At 30.9% G+C, this 16,959-nt stretch overlaps 1 protein-coding gene across 1 annotated transcript; it reads left to right on the top strand.

The window, feature by feature from the left end:
• Positions 1-202: 202 nt before the first annotated feature.
• LOC111427869 (uncharacterized) lies at positions 203-15,847 on the top strand. Its single transcript, XM_023063218.2, has 5 exons — positions 203-535; positions 7,625-8,072; positions 11,341-11,460; positions 12,630-12,845; positions 15,558-15,847. Exons 1-5 carry the CDS (start codon positions 374-376, stop codon positions 15,623-15,625), a joined length of 1,014 nt encoding a protein of 337 aa, XP_022918986.1. The 5' UTR covers positions 203-373; the 3' UTR covers positions 15,626-15,847.
• Positions 15,848-16,959: the final 1,112 nt, after the last annotated feature.

Here is a 16,959-nt window from a genome sequence, read left to right as displayed (position 1 = left end):
CTCCCCCATCTTTTCACCACGTTAATAATCGTCGCTGCAATTTTCCGATAAGAGCGTCGCGACGCCAACCGACGGTTCTGCAGAGGGTTTCCCTCGATACCGGGAGATTCCTCCCCCACCATCACCAACAGCGCACTCCGAAAGCTTAGTCACCGTGATACCTCGATCCGTCAACTGGCGATCGGCTGGCGACGCCGCATTCAGTTGTATCGCAGCTTGCGATCCCGATGGGTGTCGTTCCTTCCTTTAAAGTTGAGTTGAAAGCGTTTCAAGAAAAGCGTGTTTTGTTTCGAAAAAAATTGAATAAAATTTTTTTTTGAGTGAAAAAAAAATTTCATTACGGATTTTTTATTTTGGAGAAAAAATTTAAGTGATGTCGACCTCGAATCAGCGATTTTCGTCGATGCCCCCCGGCATTCTGGACTCTCCTACGCTCGCCAGGGTTGAAAGAGCAATCTTGCGACACGAGCAGGACGTTGTACTCAGGAATGGGGGACATAGGGAGCACACCCAAAGTAGTATCCCTTATCAACAGGTAATTAAATTACACCTCTCTAAATGCATGCAAAAATTTCGAGTAAAATTAAAATCTTGGAATTTTATGATTAAATATATACGAAAAATAAAGATTACGTTGAAATATTTCATTAATTAGAAAGTTTTATGAAATGTGTTAAAAATAACTTTGATAAAAATCTTTTCTTACTCTTTCTCCCTTGTATTAAGCTCTCTTTTTATTCCATAAATCTGAAGTGCTGGGATGAATGAAATCGATTACGATTCAGCTTTCCCTTCACAATGCGGGGGGACAATGTACGCAGCTTTAACGTTTCTATGCAATAATAGGGGCTGGTCTATTTGACTCTCTCTCCAGGTTATAATCAAAAATCACTAAATACACCAACAATGTTTTTACAAGTATTTACTTAATAAATTAGCTGTGTTTAAAAAGTCTTTTGAAACGCGACGGGGGTTATGTTTATTAATAGAAAGAAAATATTGTGAAAACAGATGTGTTTGAAGACAATGAGATATAGAAAAAATGAGATATAAAAGAAAAGAGATGTAGAAGTGAGAAGCAAAAAAAGGAATTAAAAAAAACAGATAGGGACTTGAAAGGAAGAAGGTTTCTTTTTTTAAAAAATGCTTTGTGGGGTTCTTAAGAAATGTGTTTGATGTGGTTTTCTTCGAAAAACTTCAAAGGGGGCTCAAATAAATCAATAATTGTTTATAATAAATTGTAAATTAAGCTTAATCTTTTTTTTTGTTATCGTATTATGAAATTAATTTTAATTCAATACCTTAATAAATAGTAATTGTTTTATATCAGATGTCTGCGATATGATTTAATCTAACTTGTTTATGTTTCAAATTGCAACAACCATTATGGTTGAGCAACCTCAGATATTATTGTTGAGTACTCAACAATGAAGTATTAATAATGTAAGGGTACAAAATGTCACGTTAATGCACAGATATAAAAATATCTTGTACAAAACCAAGCTGTAAGGTGACGCAAAGATGAAGAAAAAATGTGCATAGATGCAAAATTTCATGTTACGGAAACAATGTGATAAATATGAGCGCAAGAATGAAAATGTGATGTGTATAAGTAAATTATGACGTGTAGAAGCGAAATATGTTCTCCTTAGTGGCAAAACACCATCAGCAGAATCAAAATACCATGTGCATAGGTAAATTATGATATGTTGAAGCAAATCTCAGATGAAGAAATAATTTGATGAATATGTGCAAAAGAAAATGATCTCCTCAATGACAAAATAGTATTAGTAGAATCAAAATATAATGTGCATAGGTTTATTAGAAGCTATAGAAGCTAAATATCAAATACAGAAACAATATGATGAGTATATGTTAAAAAGAATTCTTCTCAATGACAAAATAGCATGAACAGAAACGAAATATTATGCCCAAAAGTTTATTATGATGCATAGAAGCAAAATATCAGATGTAGAAACAATGTAATCAGTATGTTCAGGAGATAATCTTTTCCTCAGGACCAAGATAGTATAACCAGAATCAAAATATGATGCGCAAAAGTTTATTATGATGTGAAGAGTCAAAATATTAGATGCCGACACAATGTGATGAGTATGTGGTGAAAAAAATATTCTTCTCAAGGGCAATATATTATTATTATTATTATTTATAGAAGCAAAAAATTTGTGATGAATATGTGCGGAAGAAAATATTATCATCAGTAGCAAAACAACATGATCAGAATCAAAATATCGTGCGCACATGTAAATTATGAGAATTATGATGTGTCTTGAAGTCAAAGTCAGATGCAGAAACAATACCATAATCTTGTTTAATAAAAGATTTTTGTAACAAAGGAAATTTCGTAGATAAATAATCAAGAAAGTGAAACTTGAGCTGCAAATTGCTTAGAACAAATTTTGATGAGGTTGGTCATAAATTTTAATTCAGTGGGGGAGTCTCTTTACAAAAAAAAGCGAAAGATAATGTAAAACTTTCTAAATTTAAACAAAATTGTTTTACTTAAAACTGTTAAAATCGACCCGGTGAAATTCAAATATAAATTAAACCTCCCTTTAAATTGCACACTTGTTCGAACTTGCCGTAAATAAACAGCGAGTATTTTGCGCGAGAGGTCATTACGTACAGTTGCTTTGATGGCTACATTAGCATAGAAAACCAGACTTTCTAGCAAATAACAACTTCCATCACAGCGTATAACGTTTTTGATGTTTAACGTTTCGCTTTTCTGTATTAAAACTAAGGTCAACAAAAATTTCTGGCACAAAAGACTTGTTTTCTTAAATACTTAACCGTAATTAGTTTTTAATTAACGGCGCCAGTCGTCTAATGATAACAGAAATAATGCGAAAATTAGTAGGAATTAGATAAACGTAAAAAAATGGAATGAGGTTTTCAATAAAAAACACGTTGTGTCAGCATGGTCGTATTAGGAATCGTGTAAGGTTATGACCTACATTAAAAACCAAGTTTAACTGTATACTTTACCTTTTTAAATAAATACTTTAAATTATTTTGAATCGAGTGATGAATCTCACCTGATCAAGAAATATTTGATTCTTATCAATTTTTAGAATTCAGAAATAATCAGGAACGCGAATACCAAGAAATATATAATTGCAGTGGGTTTTTGGAAATTTTAGATAAAATTCTACTTAAATTGTTTAAATAATTTTATTGTATCGAGTTTGTAAAGTGTTTGATACTTTGACGTACAAAATCTGTATAAATAGCCCAAGTTCACAGTACAACTATTTTTACTCTTTTATTTTCACCGAAAAATCTGGTTTATTTTGAGTTTTCCGAGATTTCCTATAACTGTTATTTGGTTCTATTTTCAGCTTATTTCAAAACATTTTTTTTTAATTATCTGTTTTGTTTCATAAATTATTTGCCGTTTTCTACTTATTTCATTTAAAACACAAGCTTTTAACTTCGGCCAACCCAACTGTTTATAAAACGAGGTTTTATCATTTAAAACCCGCGTAACAAACAAGGAAATTCCCATGTACTCAACTCCTCGGCATTGTTTCCGAGCAATTCCGTTTTATAAATTGCAGTTGCTCCGTTACTTCTCCCATTTTCCTCCGTTTGTCTTTTCCACAAATTCAAATCGCGTTATGTTAATTTTTTTCACTACAATCTTTATCTATTTTTGTATGATGTATAGTTGTGAAATAAAAAAATGAGGAAATGAAAAATTTTGCCGTTTAGAATTCTTTATAAATTACAATCCTCCTTGAACTCATCCGAGGGGGGAAAACAACAGACGCCTTTCTCTCTGCATAGAATTCGTGTTTGTGCGCGAAAGGCTATCAAAAGAAAGTGATAACAATGCTGCAAACCGGAAATGAATCGCCTGCTGGCGAACAGGACGTTGACCGACGCAAACTCGTCATAGTTTTACTTAAAAAAGATCAGTTTCTTCTCGAAACAAGGAAATGAAGAAGATGAAACAAAAACCTAGTCGTTCCGTTAGCTCTCCCACCATCTCTCCAAATCAAAATCCAGTTTTATAAATTTGCATACTTAATTACTAACATAAATTAGCTCGTTAAATTTTGACCTAAAAATGTATGTTGAAAAATCGAAATACGTTGTTTATTTATTTTCTTGAAACGACGACCTAGAAATGCAATTACGCGCTGATAAAAATGTTTCGTTCTACAACTCGGTGTGTTATCAACAAATGCAAGTGTTCAACACGAGCTGATTACGAAGTCGTACAATAAATCCAGTTAAAATCGGAAGAAACAAATTGGTCTCTAATCAACCGATTCGGAAGTCTTTGTCGGCCGATGATTAAAAGGGGGACGTTTTGAATGACTCCGTTCATTAGAACCATTCGCTATCAATGAATCCTTATCTAAATCCTCAACATATTATCAAATCACAATTCCAACAGATGGTAAACCTCAAAATGAAATTTTATTTCGATTAGATTTGACTTCAAAGACAAGAACAATTCATTCTATTCTTTATAGATTAATGAAGAAGCTTGAATTTTTATCTATATAACAGAGTATTAAAGAAAATGATAACGAGCAATTAATAGAAACTATCTTATTTATCGCTGTCAGATGGTCCTTTATCTTGAAAAGGCAATTAAACGCTTGTTTATGGGTTATTTATACTTGTAAATATAGCGATATACATTTTTTTATTAGTATAGAGAAAAATTGATTTTTTTTATTCTTTATGAATCATATTTATGATAATTTAAACGGAATTGTTAAAATTCTAACGGCAATTCCACAAATTTTACTGCTTCATAAATCAAATGTGTCGAGCAATCGATAACCACTCCACGCGAACAATTTACTGTTATAAAAGGTTAAACGCAGTTAGATCAATAAATTCAAGACAAGCGTAATGACTCTAACATCTGCTAAATGAGCGTATTTTCCTGTTGCTGCAATCATGATATTTAGAACACCCAATTGGTTGGAAATAAATATTAAAATTTACATACAAGAAAGTTCTGGCTAGAAATGTATAATTCTATCAAATCAAAAATAACCAACAATTAATATTTAGGTTATAACAATTTATATACTATAACCTTTTTTAAATATAGAGGTGAAATTGTGGTGGTTAAAGTGAATGTGTTAAAACAAAAAATATATTCGTTGTTTCAAATAATGAAATAAAAAAGTTTTGGATGGATAAAGTGAAATATAAAGTGAAAAAGAACTTGATACTTGGGCATAATCTTAGGTTTTTTCCACAAATTACAATTTATAATAAAAACTAGTTAAAATTTTCCTACAGTTTTCTGGGCATGTTGCTGTACACTATATGTAGATTTGAGATGGCCCCAGAAGAAATAATCAAGTGCATTGCCCAGGTTAAACTTCGTTCAGGAAAATATGGGACCAAATCCATCTTTCTGAAAAAAGACCCACATTTTTTATCCACTTTTATCTACGCAGTTTGGCTCTGTACAATGAGCATGTATCAATCATTAAACGCATCGAGATTCAACCAATAAGGTATTCATTGGCGTAGACCTAATCATAGTGGTAATAACCCTGGCTGTCCGTAATTATTTGCTGATTAATTTCCTGCAATCCAGCTAGTTTCATTGGGCTACGACTCTATTTGGTGTGTAATAATTCACATGTATCCCCAAGAATACTTTAATATTCTCCCAATTACACACTACTTATAATCGATACAATCTCCTTTTCCTTTAGCAATACCTTTAGTATTGCTGTATATATGTATTTCTTCTGTAATAGTTACTGATATTGTTTCACATCATCCTTAACGAAGTCTACCTTGTCAACAGAATCTATGAAAATGTTCTCCTTGCGCTCTTTGAAGTAGCATTTTAGACAATGCTGATTTCTTCTTGACAATGCTGGCCACCAATTTGAGTCTGAATCTCATTATTCTTACATTTTCACCACCATCTACAAAGATAGCTAATTTTCGAGTTTAGGTCAGTCTTCGGGATAAACTTAATTTGTTCATTGCTGGAACATTCACGAGCATATGTTTATGGGTAAATTCCAATACATATTTAAGATTCATTATATTCGTGTAACTGTCAAAATCGTCGTTATGATATAATATTCGCGAAGGTTTTTGAGATTATTAAAACTCAGAACTTCTGTAATAGTTAGTGTGAAAATGAAACTTTTAAGGAAGTAAAAAGACCGTAGTTTCCAATTATAAATGCAAAACCATTGTTAAAATTGAAATGGAAAAGTTATCGGAACTCAAATTGAAAAGTACTCAAAACTTTTTGAGAAATTGTCTTAGAAATTGTTTTAGCGGAAATTAATTTAAAGATTAAAAAATCCTCTTTCTCTAAGAAAATAGATAATTAAAAATTGTATAAATAAATATTGCAGACATCCACAAATGAATCACTTCCTGATTAAATACATACAAATGAAATTTAATCGTTATCACATTGTTCTATTTTTTTTCCGCCTACATAATCATCAAACTTTTTTTATTCCCCGCATAAAAAACTAAAGATAAAAAACGTCCAGTTACTCGTTGTATTTTTGTATCCTACATAAAGATAGACACAGAAATTTACTACAATGTGTCTATAGTTAGAGCTTACTCACGCTCGATTATCATACTTTCGCGTAATTATCCGGCCAAAGCAGAAACGGGAGCTTCGCTGCGCCTATTATTCTCCACGCACTTCCTTTTTTACGAGTACTTCTTGAATCATCCGACGCAACCAGATGGTTTAGAGAAGACAGCGCGGAAAAAGAGGGGCGACAACTCTTAATTGCGAAAGGAATGAAAATGCCATTCAAGCAACCAACCAACCAAGCGCTCTTTTGAATTGACCAGAAGGTCGCGTTAACGTTCGAGTTTATTCGAAACGAACGAATATTACACAATTTGTTGACTGGATACTGCATAATAAGCACGATATTAATTAATTCGAGCTAACGCAGTTATATTTCCGCAACACCTGTTGCTATACTTGAAAATGTCTATTAATAAAGTCACGTAAATTATTTGATACAATTTCAATTTCTTAATCATAATATATTTTGTAATGCAGCTGCAACATAATCTATAAAATCGTGTATCGTAAAATGTTGTAATCCAGCTGCTTTTAAATGAAAAAAACAGACATTATAAAGAGATCATTCACATTTAAGTCTTCTCTTTGCCCACCAGTGTTAATTAAGTGTTTGTTAATCTATTTCTGCCCAATTCAACATCAACAACGTCCATTTAGATTACTTGACATAAGGGTCAAACGTTTCTTGTTATTAAGAATGGTTCTTTTAGAACCATCAATAAAGAAAGAAAATGTTTAAATTGTAAATTTAAAGAATATCTGGTTTAAATGGTTCAAATAAACACGTTTTTGAAAACCTGCTTTGTCTTTAACTCTCGGGAGACGGTCACAAAGAACCTCTTCACCGCGTCAAAAAACGTCACATGTGGCCACACGATGCGTTTGCGGTCGTTTTGAGGAAGTTACCCTTATACGACTTCCGGTGTATTATGTATTCTACTCTCGGGTAGTAGAATGGATATTGTTTCTGAGAAGAGTACTCATTTTTCTCTTAACCATCTTTTTTTTTCTTTCATTCTAATATTTTGTTTTATTTTATTTTAGTCTCTTCTTTCTAATTATGGGAGAGAAGGTCATACAGCAATAAAACGTGGGTTATTATGGCAACAACGAGGAAAAATGTTTAGTAGATGGAAGGAACGTTATTTTATCTTAACGCGGGATTATCTCCATTGCTTTAGAAGAGCTTCCGGGGCGGATCGGATCTCCGATATGGGCCAGTTCCTCTTCAAAATCAAACTTATGGAGCTAACACGAGTCGAATGGGAGAACAAGAAGACTTATAGCACGGTCGCTTTGATCCTCGACCGAGACAATAAGATATATCTCCGAGCTTCCGACGGTTTAGAGGATTGGTTTGAACTTTTGGAAGAATGCACTCTTATCAGTAAAGAAAGGAGAAGAAATCAAAGGTTTTCTGTTGATAGTAAAGCCAAAGATGTTAAGATGTCGTCGTCTTTTGATAACTGGATAGCTGCTAGACAAAAAATTCGTAAGTTTTAATTATTTGCATTAATTTTTTATGTATATAGTAAAATAAAATTGTCCTTCTTGTCTTTAATGTCACGTTACGTGTTTTACGATAGCGGCACCTGCGATGACGTACCCGCATATTTTGTAGGTGCGGTCATAAATTTATTAATAATACAGGGTTATTACGGTGAAGCTTCATTTATGGAATAGGTGGTTCGTTTATAATGGTGTATCAAATTATAAAGTCTCTTTATTTCAAAATAAATTGGAAATATCTCTACTCGTTAAAATATTTCAATAATCTAGTTTGTCAATATAATTAAGCAGCATGCTTGAATAACCAAAGTAATTGAACACTCTAATAATGATATAATGATATAATCACGTGTACCCATGTGTTTGTGATTATAAGGAAAAATGTATCTTTCCCGTTATCTATAAGCAAACAATTAATATCAAACGGCACTTATTTTTTTGTACGTACAATCACCGTTGTTGTATAACATTACGGATTAATTCTCAAGGTTTGCGAAATAAAATAAAATTTATTTCTATAGAAGGGCGTGTCGCAACTATTTCAATTATACCTATTACACACCAATCCAACAAAGAATTGCTTTGTTTAAAAAAAGGGAACGATTTCAAACTTTTTTTTTACTTTTTTTTCCTAACGAACTTGATATCTTAAGTAAATGTTGTAATCGTTCCAAAGTGATTACAACATGATGTATAAACTAATCTTAAAGAAAGGAATTCGATTTGAAGGAAAAAAATTATTTTATAAACTAAGTGAGATATCACGATGATTTTAAAACAAGATTTTAAATCAAAATTAATCTAGATTTAGTGTTTAGTAATAATTTATAAGTAAAAGTACGCAACACTTGGAACAAAATCGTTTATGGATTATGTTTTTATGATTTATTATGCACAATTTTTATTGATATCATTCTTACCCACAACTTTTCATTTTTGAGTTAAAAGTAATTTTGTTGTTAAACACTTCAAATTTATCAAATTTGAGGTTTTGAACCCGCTAGGTTGGTAATACTCATTCTTAGGTTGTAATCATTTTTGGAAAACATTTTCTTGGTTCATTACAAGCAATTCACATCTACAACATTTTTTCATATAATTTTTATTTTTCGAGTTATAACAAAAATATGCCCAAAATCGTCAATTTAAAGATTTGGGGATTTTATGATTTATAAGTAAATGTACGTTATAGTTGAAACAACATCGTTTATGGATTATGTTTTTATGATTTATTATGAACAATTTTTATTAATATCATTCTTGCCCACAACTTTTAATTTTTGAATTAAAAGTAATTTTGTTGTTAAACACTTCACATTTGTAAAGTTTGAGGTTTTGAATCCGCTAGGTTGGTAATACTCATTCTTAGGTTGTAATCATTTTTGGAAAACATTTTCTTGGTTCATTACAAGCAATTCACATCTATAACATTTTTTCATATCATTTTTATTTTTCGAGTTATAACAAAAATATGCCCAAAATCGTCAATTTAAAGATTTGGGGATTTTATGATTTATAAGTAAAAGTACGTTATAGTTGAAACAAAATCGTTTATGAATTATGTTTTTATGACTTATTATGAACAATTTTTATTAATATCATTCTAATCCACAACTTTTTATTTTTGAGTTACAACTGATTTTGTTGTTAAACACTTCAAATTTGTAAGGTTTGAGGTTTAGAATCCGCTAGGTTGGTAATACTCATTCTTAGGTTGTAATCATTTTTGGAAAACATTTTCTTGATTCATTACAAGTAATCCACATCTACAACATTTTTTCATATCATTATTATTTTTCGAGTTATAACAAAAATATGCGCAAAATCGTTAATCTATAGATTTGGGGATTTTATGATTTATAAGTAAAAGTACGCAATTCTTGGAACAAAATCGTTTATGGATTATATTTTTATGATTTATTATGCTCAATTTTTGTTAATATCATTCTTATCCACAACTTTTTATTTTTGAGTTACAACTGATTTTGTTGTTAAACATTTTAAATTTGTAAAGTTTGGGTTTTTGAATCCGCTAGGTTGGTAGTCCTCACTCATTGTTAGGTTGTAATCAATTTTGGAAAACATTTTTTGATTCATTACAAGCAATCGACATCTACAACATTTTTTTATATCATTTTTATTTTTCGAGTTATAATAAAAATATGCGTAAAATCGTTAATTTAGAGATTTGAGGATTTTATGGTTTATAACTAATAACACACAACAATTGGGACGATATCGTTTATAGATAATATTTATGTTTCATTATAAACAATTTTTATTAATGTAATTCATATCGCTAATCTTTAGTTTTTAAGTTCTCTACCTCATTTTCTTGTTAAATACCTCAAATTTAAAATGAATAATTTTTAAATCCGTAAAGTTGGTAATAGTTACAATAAAATATATTAAAATAGAAGTATTCCGAACTTTGTACGACCCATTTAGGATTTTGTTCAAATTTTTGTTCCCTTCTGTATATGTATAACTCTTGTATTTATGATTTTTAAAATAATCTTTCAAATTAAATTAAATAATTCTTATAAATAATCTTAACTTAATTAATTTTTTCATCGTAATCATTCGAAAATACGAAAATGCTGAATTTGGTGATTTTGAAAAAGCTTATAAATCAAAAATGGAATGATACAAAAACGATTTTTGCATGAAAAATGTTCATTGTCAACCTGAAACGCGATTTCAATGCACGATTATAACTCATCGATTAGTTTCGCCAAGCTGAAATAAAACAGTTTTGAAATTGATGATTTAAATAATTATTTTGTAACAAAAATAAGCTTTTTGTGAATGTTGTAATCTGTTAATTACATTGTGACACACGCTACATAATAAACTCATTGACACTCTACTTTAAGAGTAAGATTACACATTGATGTGGAGGAGAACCAATATTTAAGCTGTCGTTGAACGACTCCTTGTTTAAACAAATAATGACATCACAACCATTTCGGTTGTTTTATATTTTTTAAAACACGTTTTTTTGAATTTCATCTTTTTTTATTAAAAGCCTTTTTGTTACGCAAATATTTGTTCACCTCGATAATATTAGTTTATACATTTTTTAAGGTTATTTATAAATTGGTGATCTTGTTACACATCCGGTTTTGTTTAAAAAGGGGTTTAATGTTTGTTTAATATACTAACTTTTTTTCTTCTTCTCCGCTTTAAGCCGGAGCTAGTTTCTTCAAAGCAGGAGGAAGTATTTATTTACAATTTTTTTTCTCTTTCAGCAACGGAACAGAAGCAGTACACCGATACTGTTAGCACGAACCAAAATTCGGTTAAAGAGGATTGCTGGTTACCGTCGGAGGATGAAAGCGAGAATCCCATTTACAACAATCGATTATCACGTAAGTAACTTGTGCATATAGACGGGTGAATTTACCACGATGACCTAGTTATTCTCAGTATTAAATTAACGAACTCCATTATAAGTACGGAAACGATGATTTCAATGATAACGATGATGTCTATTTTGTAGAGAAAGTAAACTTGTTTTATAGGAACGAAAGCTTTAAGATTGTCCAATTAGTTGAATCGTTAAGAGATTTCAAACATCTGGAGTGAATCTCATTTTCCATCTCTTAAACAATTTTTATTGCTACTTAATATTTTTTTAAAAGATTTTTCCTTGAAGAAACTTTTATTTATGTATTTTGGAGTTATGAATCACTTCTTATGAACTCATTTTCTTTGTTGAGATTGTGAAATCATTTACAAAAATGTTGTTTAAACATTAAATAATTTCAATTTCCTTATAAAAAGTTTTTAATAACCAATAACTACTTACTTCAATAAAAGGCACACACGCGTGCTTATTGCGTAGTTTCCTGCATACGATTGAGGATGTGATGCAAGAAATGTTAAACAAAACCCGTTGAAGTTGTCGACGACGACTACAACGAAGGAAGTCGTCTCAAACGGCTCGGTTTCTAACGATTAATCCGTAATTAATGCACAATCGGGAATTGGGTACGCGCTTTCCTTCGCAACGCTTTCTTGTTTCTCGTTTCCTCCAACCGGATCGAAGTCTTTAACAATAACGAGAAGGAAAAAAACATGATTTTACGAGAAGAATTTCGCATATAGAAGAAAATTGAAAGAGACTGCGATGATGATGATAATGAAAAGGGAAAGAGACTTTCTTTTTTTGGTTTAATAGATAACAAAGATTGAGGTTTTAATAGAAAATATTGATTAAAGTTTAAATTGTTTTGATCGTTATATCTATTATTATTTGAACACTTTCAAAAAGAAAAAAAAACAAAGTAATCATTATTGTGCAATAAACGTGACTTGGTTGCAATCGAATTTCGCGTCTTATTTTATTACCTTACTAACTTATTCTGAACGCACAAGTAGGTTACTCGGCTGCTTTTTCCCTTCTTATTCACCATGACGTGCCAAATACATTAATAGTGATGAAAGTAAAACATTAAACGATTTTAATTTTAACATGTTAAATCTTATTAAATATTAATCAAAAACATTTATTAACAATTAATTTTTTTTCTTTCAGTGTTAACCGATATTGATATTAACGCTTACGACACGGATACATTGGAAGCAATTTCTGTAACTTCTTATAGAATGAGTGAAGACATCCTATGTATACAGCCACCTTATCTAAGAGTTTCCGGATCGTTTAGGTCCAGCAGAGAACCCGTCAGGGAGGTTAAAAGGCCCAAAGAAGTCCCCCCGGAGGTCGCTCCGCAACAGCTTATAAAATTTCGAGGTAAGTAAAGGGACAAGTTCGTGGCGACGTCGTCTAAATAGGTTTAGCTACACGTCCTTTGGGTCGGTCGAAAAGACCTTTTATGTCCCTTGAAAATTTTATTACACGATCCGAAAAGACGACAACAGAAAATTGTTGCGACAGAAAATGTTTTCGTCTTTTAAAGGATTTGTGACGTAATTTTTCTTTTCTTTATTTTGGATTGTAAAAGTTTAAACATTTTTTAGGGCTATCTTATCTTTCTTTGTGAATCATATGTCTCGATTGATATTCAATGTAAACAAAGACGTGTTTTACAAGAACATTGATATAATCTTTTTTTAAACTATTTAATATAATACAATCAAAACTATCATTATAAGAACCTCCAATTACAGCGTTTATTTCAATTTCAATACAGTTTCTTGAGTGTCCATAATTAATCCAAATAAACAGTGAAATATAAACAACACATTATCTTACGTAAACACAATTTTCCCGAGATTAAGATATTATGTTGGTTATGAAGTTGACAAAGAAAATTTACTCAAAGTTTAAGTTACAAAAAGAATTGTCTATTTTGAATACCACAAATAAATTAAGCAACCTTATTAACTCTACACACAAATGAGAGAAAAGTTTATTTCTTAAAAAAAGTGTTGTTTATCTTCTTTTAAAATTGATATTGACATCAATTAAAAGTGATGTTTTTGATTAAGAACTTGGATATTGTCAATAAACTTGTCTCTTTTGCCTAACTAGTCTAGACTTTGCAAAATTAACCTGACTTTCCTTACCAGACAATTTTTGTCTTAACGTCGTTATTAAAGTTCAATTATTAATTATTTTATGGCAAAACGAATTTTTTAAGTTCAAACTAACGATAAAAAATTCTCAAACGTTATGAAAATCATGTATAAATATGTACCAAGACTATCTTCGTGAGTAAATGAGTAAAAATGTGCTTTGTTAAATGGTTCTTATACTTTCTATTTTAAATATCTGAAAGGAATTTTAAATATTTCTTGTTGCCCAAACTGTTTGGAAAACTAAAGCAAGACTAACAAATTAAAATATGTGATTGAGGTTGAAACAAAATAGGAACATCAAGCACCATAACTAAATCAGCTCTTTGAAACGACAAAATCATCCACAAAAGATCCACCACAATTTCCAGCAAAGTTTGTTTCTGAGCTTAATATATTTCACTGTTAGAAAGTCTGTGGTTTAGTGCCATAAAGCTGTAACTTATGATTGCATTAACTAAGAAACCGCAGATTCGTCTTCAATTGTGCAAATAACATTACACTAATAGATGAGAAACTTTTCACCATAAACAAAGCTATCAATAAACTGTCGGATTGTTACTTTTTCGAGCAGAAACGTATACTAGAAAGATGGCGATGTTACCAGAACAGGAGAGGAGTTAGTAAAACTCAATATTAAAAGCTGATATGAATCAAAGAATGATTTTTGAAAAGTGTTTTACACTTATTGTATAAAGTTCTTTCTTACTAAAATTTGCAGCTTAGCAGTTTATACACATTTTTTCCTTTACCAGTATTCTGTTCTTTCTTGGACAGAAAGTTTTTTAAACTTGTAATAATGTATTTCATGATCCTTCGAGTGAGAGATTACTGCCAACATTTTAAATTGATTCTTGAGATAACCCAAACCGTCTTGTAAATGAGACAACAACAGGTGTAGTGTATGTATTAGACATAACCTATCTCGGTAACATGATTTTCTTGTCTTAGACTCAAATAGAATTGTTTCTTAACTCCAAAAAATAATTTAGTGAAGTTAGACGTTAATCTGAATTCAAAAGGGCCTTAGCCAATCATATAAAATTATATAAAACACATCCTCATTACCTTACCTTAGTTTCTTTAGTATTTTGGCTTTATTATTTCTGGTCTATCCCTTTTTTCTGAATTCTTCCTAATATCTTACTTATTCATAGCAACTTTAATTCTAACTCAATTAGTAATTTATTCTTTTTATCTGGTACCTTCCTAGTTTCTGATGTGTTTCTGGATTTTCTTCTTGATCTTGGCGCTTTTCTGGCACTCCCTTTGTGTCCCCCCTTGCTTTTTCCTGCTCTATTTGAAATGTAGCATGATTAACAATAACATCTATCTTTGGGTTGATGAGAAGAATCATGTTGTGAGACTTTACTGATTCTTTCTCCCAAACTGCCTTTTCAAGTATCTTGCTTATATTTTGTGGTTTTTAGGTTTATTTAAGTTTTTTGACAAACTTTCGAATTTTTCTTTTTGTTTACATTTTCCACTTGGTTTTTTAGATTCCTAAACAATTTGAACTAGATCTTAAGAAATCGTCTATTTAAAGTTTGCAATTCATTATTTTCCATTTTAAATGACTTTAGAATATTTTATTTATTAATTTATTATCATATTTTTTATGAATTAATAACAATAGTGACATAATCAATCTTATATCCCATGTGTTACACTTCTGGTTTCGCGAGAATTCGTCTCTGTAACACTTACATAAGTGTGTTGCGGAGAGAAACTTTTTTTGAACATCTGCAAACTGTTTGCAAATACTGAAAAACATATGGCGTTGTTTGTAATCGAATTTAAACTCCACTTTTAAAACCCGCCATTAACTCCGTAATTGTATATTTATTTTTAATTTTGTTAACATTACCAAATAAATTTAAAGTTTCTTTTTTGAGTGATTGTAAAATTTCGAAATTTCTTGTTGCAGAGCGTTCGTACAGCGACATCCAGCGGGTAGACAGAAGACAGTGGCGCGCGAGATACAACGGCGAGTAAACAGATGGAGCCGCTAGTCACGATTATTTCATCGTTTATAAATCTGCTCTGTGGACGATGTTCATTCCCGTTTTTAAATTATATTATTATCGATGTTAATGAGAATGAGGAGTCCCTTTATTGCTGTATTACAAAGGGCCCTTGTAACCCTGTCCTACCAAAGAAAAATAAATGTATGAGAAATCGGGACGCTCGATTTTCTCCTCTTCATATCCAAGTGTATCTCGATTTTTAGATATAGAATGGATAGATGTTATTTAAATTTTTATTAATATTAATAGATATTAATAGATGGCGATATTTTTCGTTTTTTTTTGTAAGTTTTAGGACATGATCTGTTTAAATTGGTTTATTTTCATTATTTGTGGATGAATAAATAATCAATAAATAAAATATATAATTGGTTTTATTTCTTTATTCATTAATTATATTGATGAATTTTATTTAGAAGTTCATCACTATACAGAGTCGCTGTATAAAGCTAAAGTAAGATAGCTAACAAAAAACGTTAAGATACAAAAATTTTAGATGTTTTTTAAATTTTTCTTTAATGGAACACCTGTGTATCATAAACCTAAACCTAACCGTTTTCGAGATAATCGAACTTTGAAATTGTCTTATAAATTACACAAAAATATTTTAGTCAATTATGTTTATAGTTCATCAAGTTACCTTAGAAAGTTTCTCATCTCCATAGCAACCTAGTATGTCACTATGATTTGCTGTCAGAATAGTTCAGTACCGGAATAAGACACCTGTCTGAAATAATGACGAATGAACTCTGACTTTTCAGTTAACTGTTATATAGTGAAAACCTTCCTTACATGAATTTTGTTTAGAATTTCAAGATGAATTAAAGTATGGAATAATATACAGGTGTTCCATTAAAAAAAAATGTAACTTTGTTTGTCCGCAACTTTGTCCAGCGATCTAGCAACACCGCTCGCCACGGCGTTGCAAGATCGTTAGTTTCGTCATAACTTTTTGACTGACCCTGTATACGTAATTTGTCTTTACTGTTATAGATTTAAAAAAAAAGCACTAAAACTTTTGTATCTTAACATATTTTGTTAGCTATCTTAGTTTACGAAACAACCGAGCGTTTCGATACATGAGCGACCCTGTATTTTGGTCAATATTTTGCAGAGGAAACGAATCTGGGGCTAATGACGTTTTTGGGGTTGCTAGGCAACATTGTTGTCAGGACAGGAGCGCATGGATGTGGAAAAGCGGGGTTGTAAAGATTCCCAGAAAATATTCGGCTTTGTTGAAGTAATCACTTCTCTGTTTCAACTATTAAAAAATGTGAAAATTAACCACCTAAAAAAAATAAT

Source organism: Onthophagus taurus, chromosome 6, assembly GCF_036711975.1.
Source record: "Onthophagus taurus isolate NC chromosome 6, IU_Otau_3.0, whole genome shotgun sequence".
Taxonomy (NCBI): domain Eukaryota; kingdom Metazoa; phylum Arthropoda; class Insecta; order Coleoptera; family Scarabaeidae; genus Onthophagus; species Onthophagus taurus.
The sequence above is the reverse complement of the archived record's forward strand: the minus strand, read 5'-3'. Positions and strand labels throughout refer to the sequence as shown.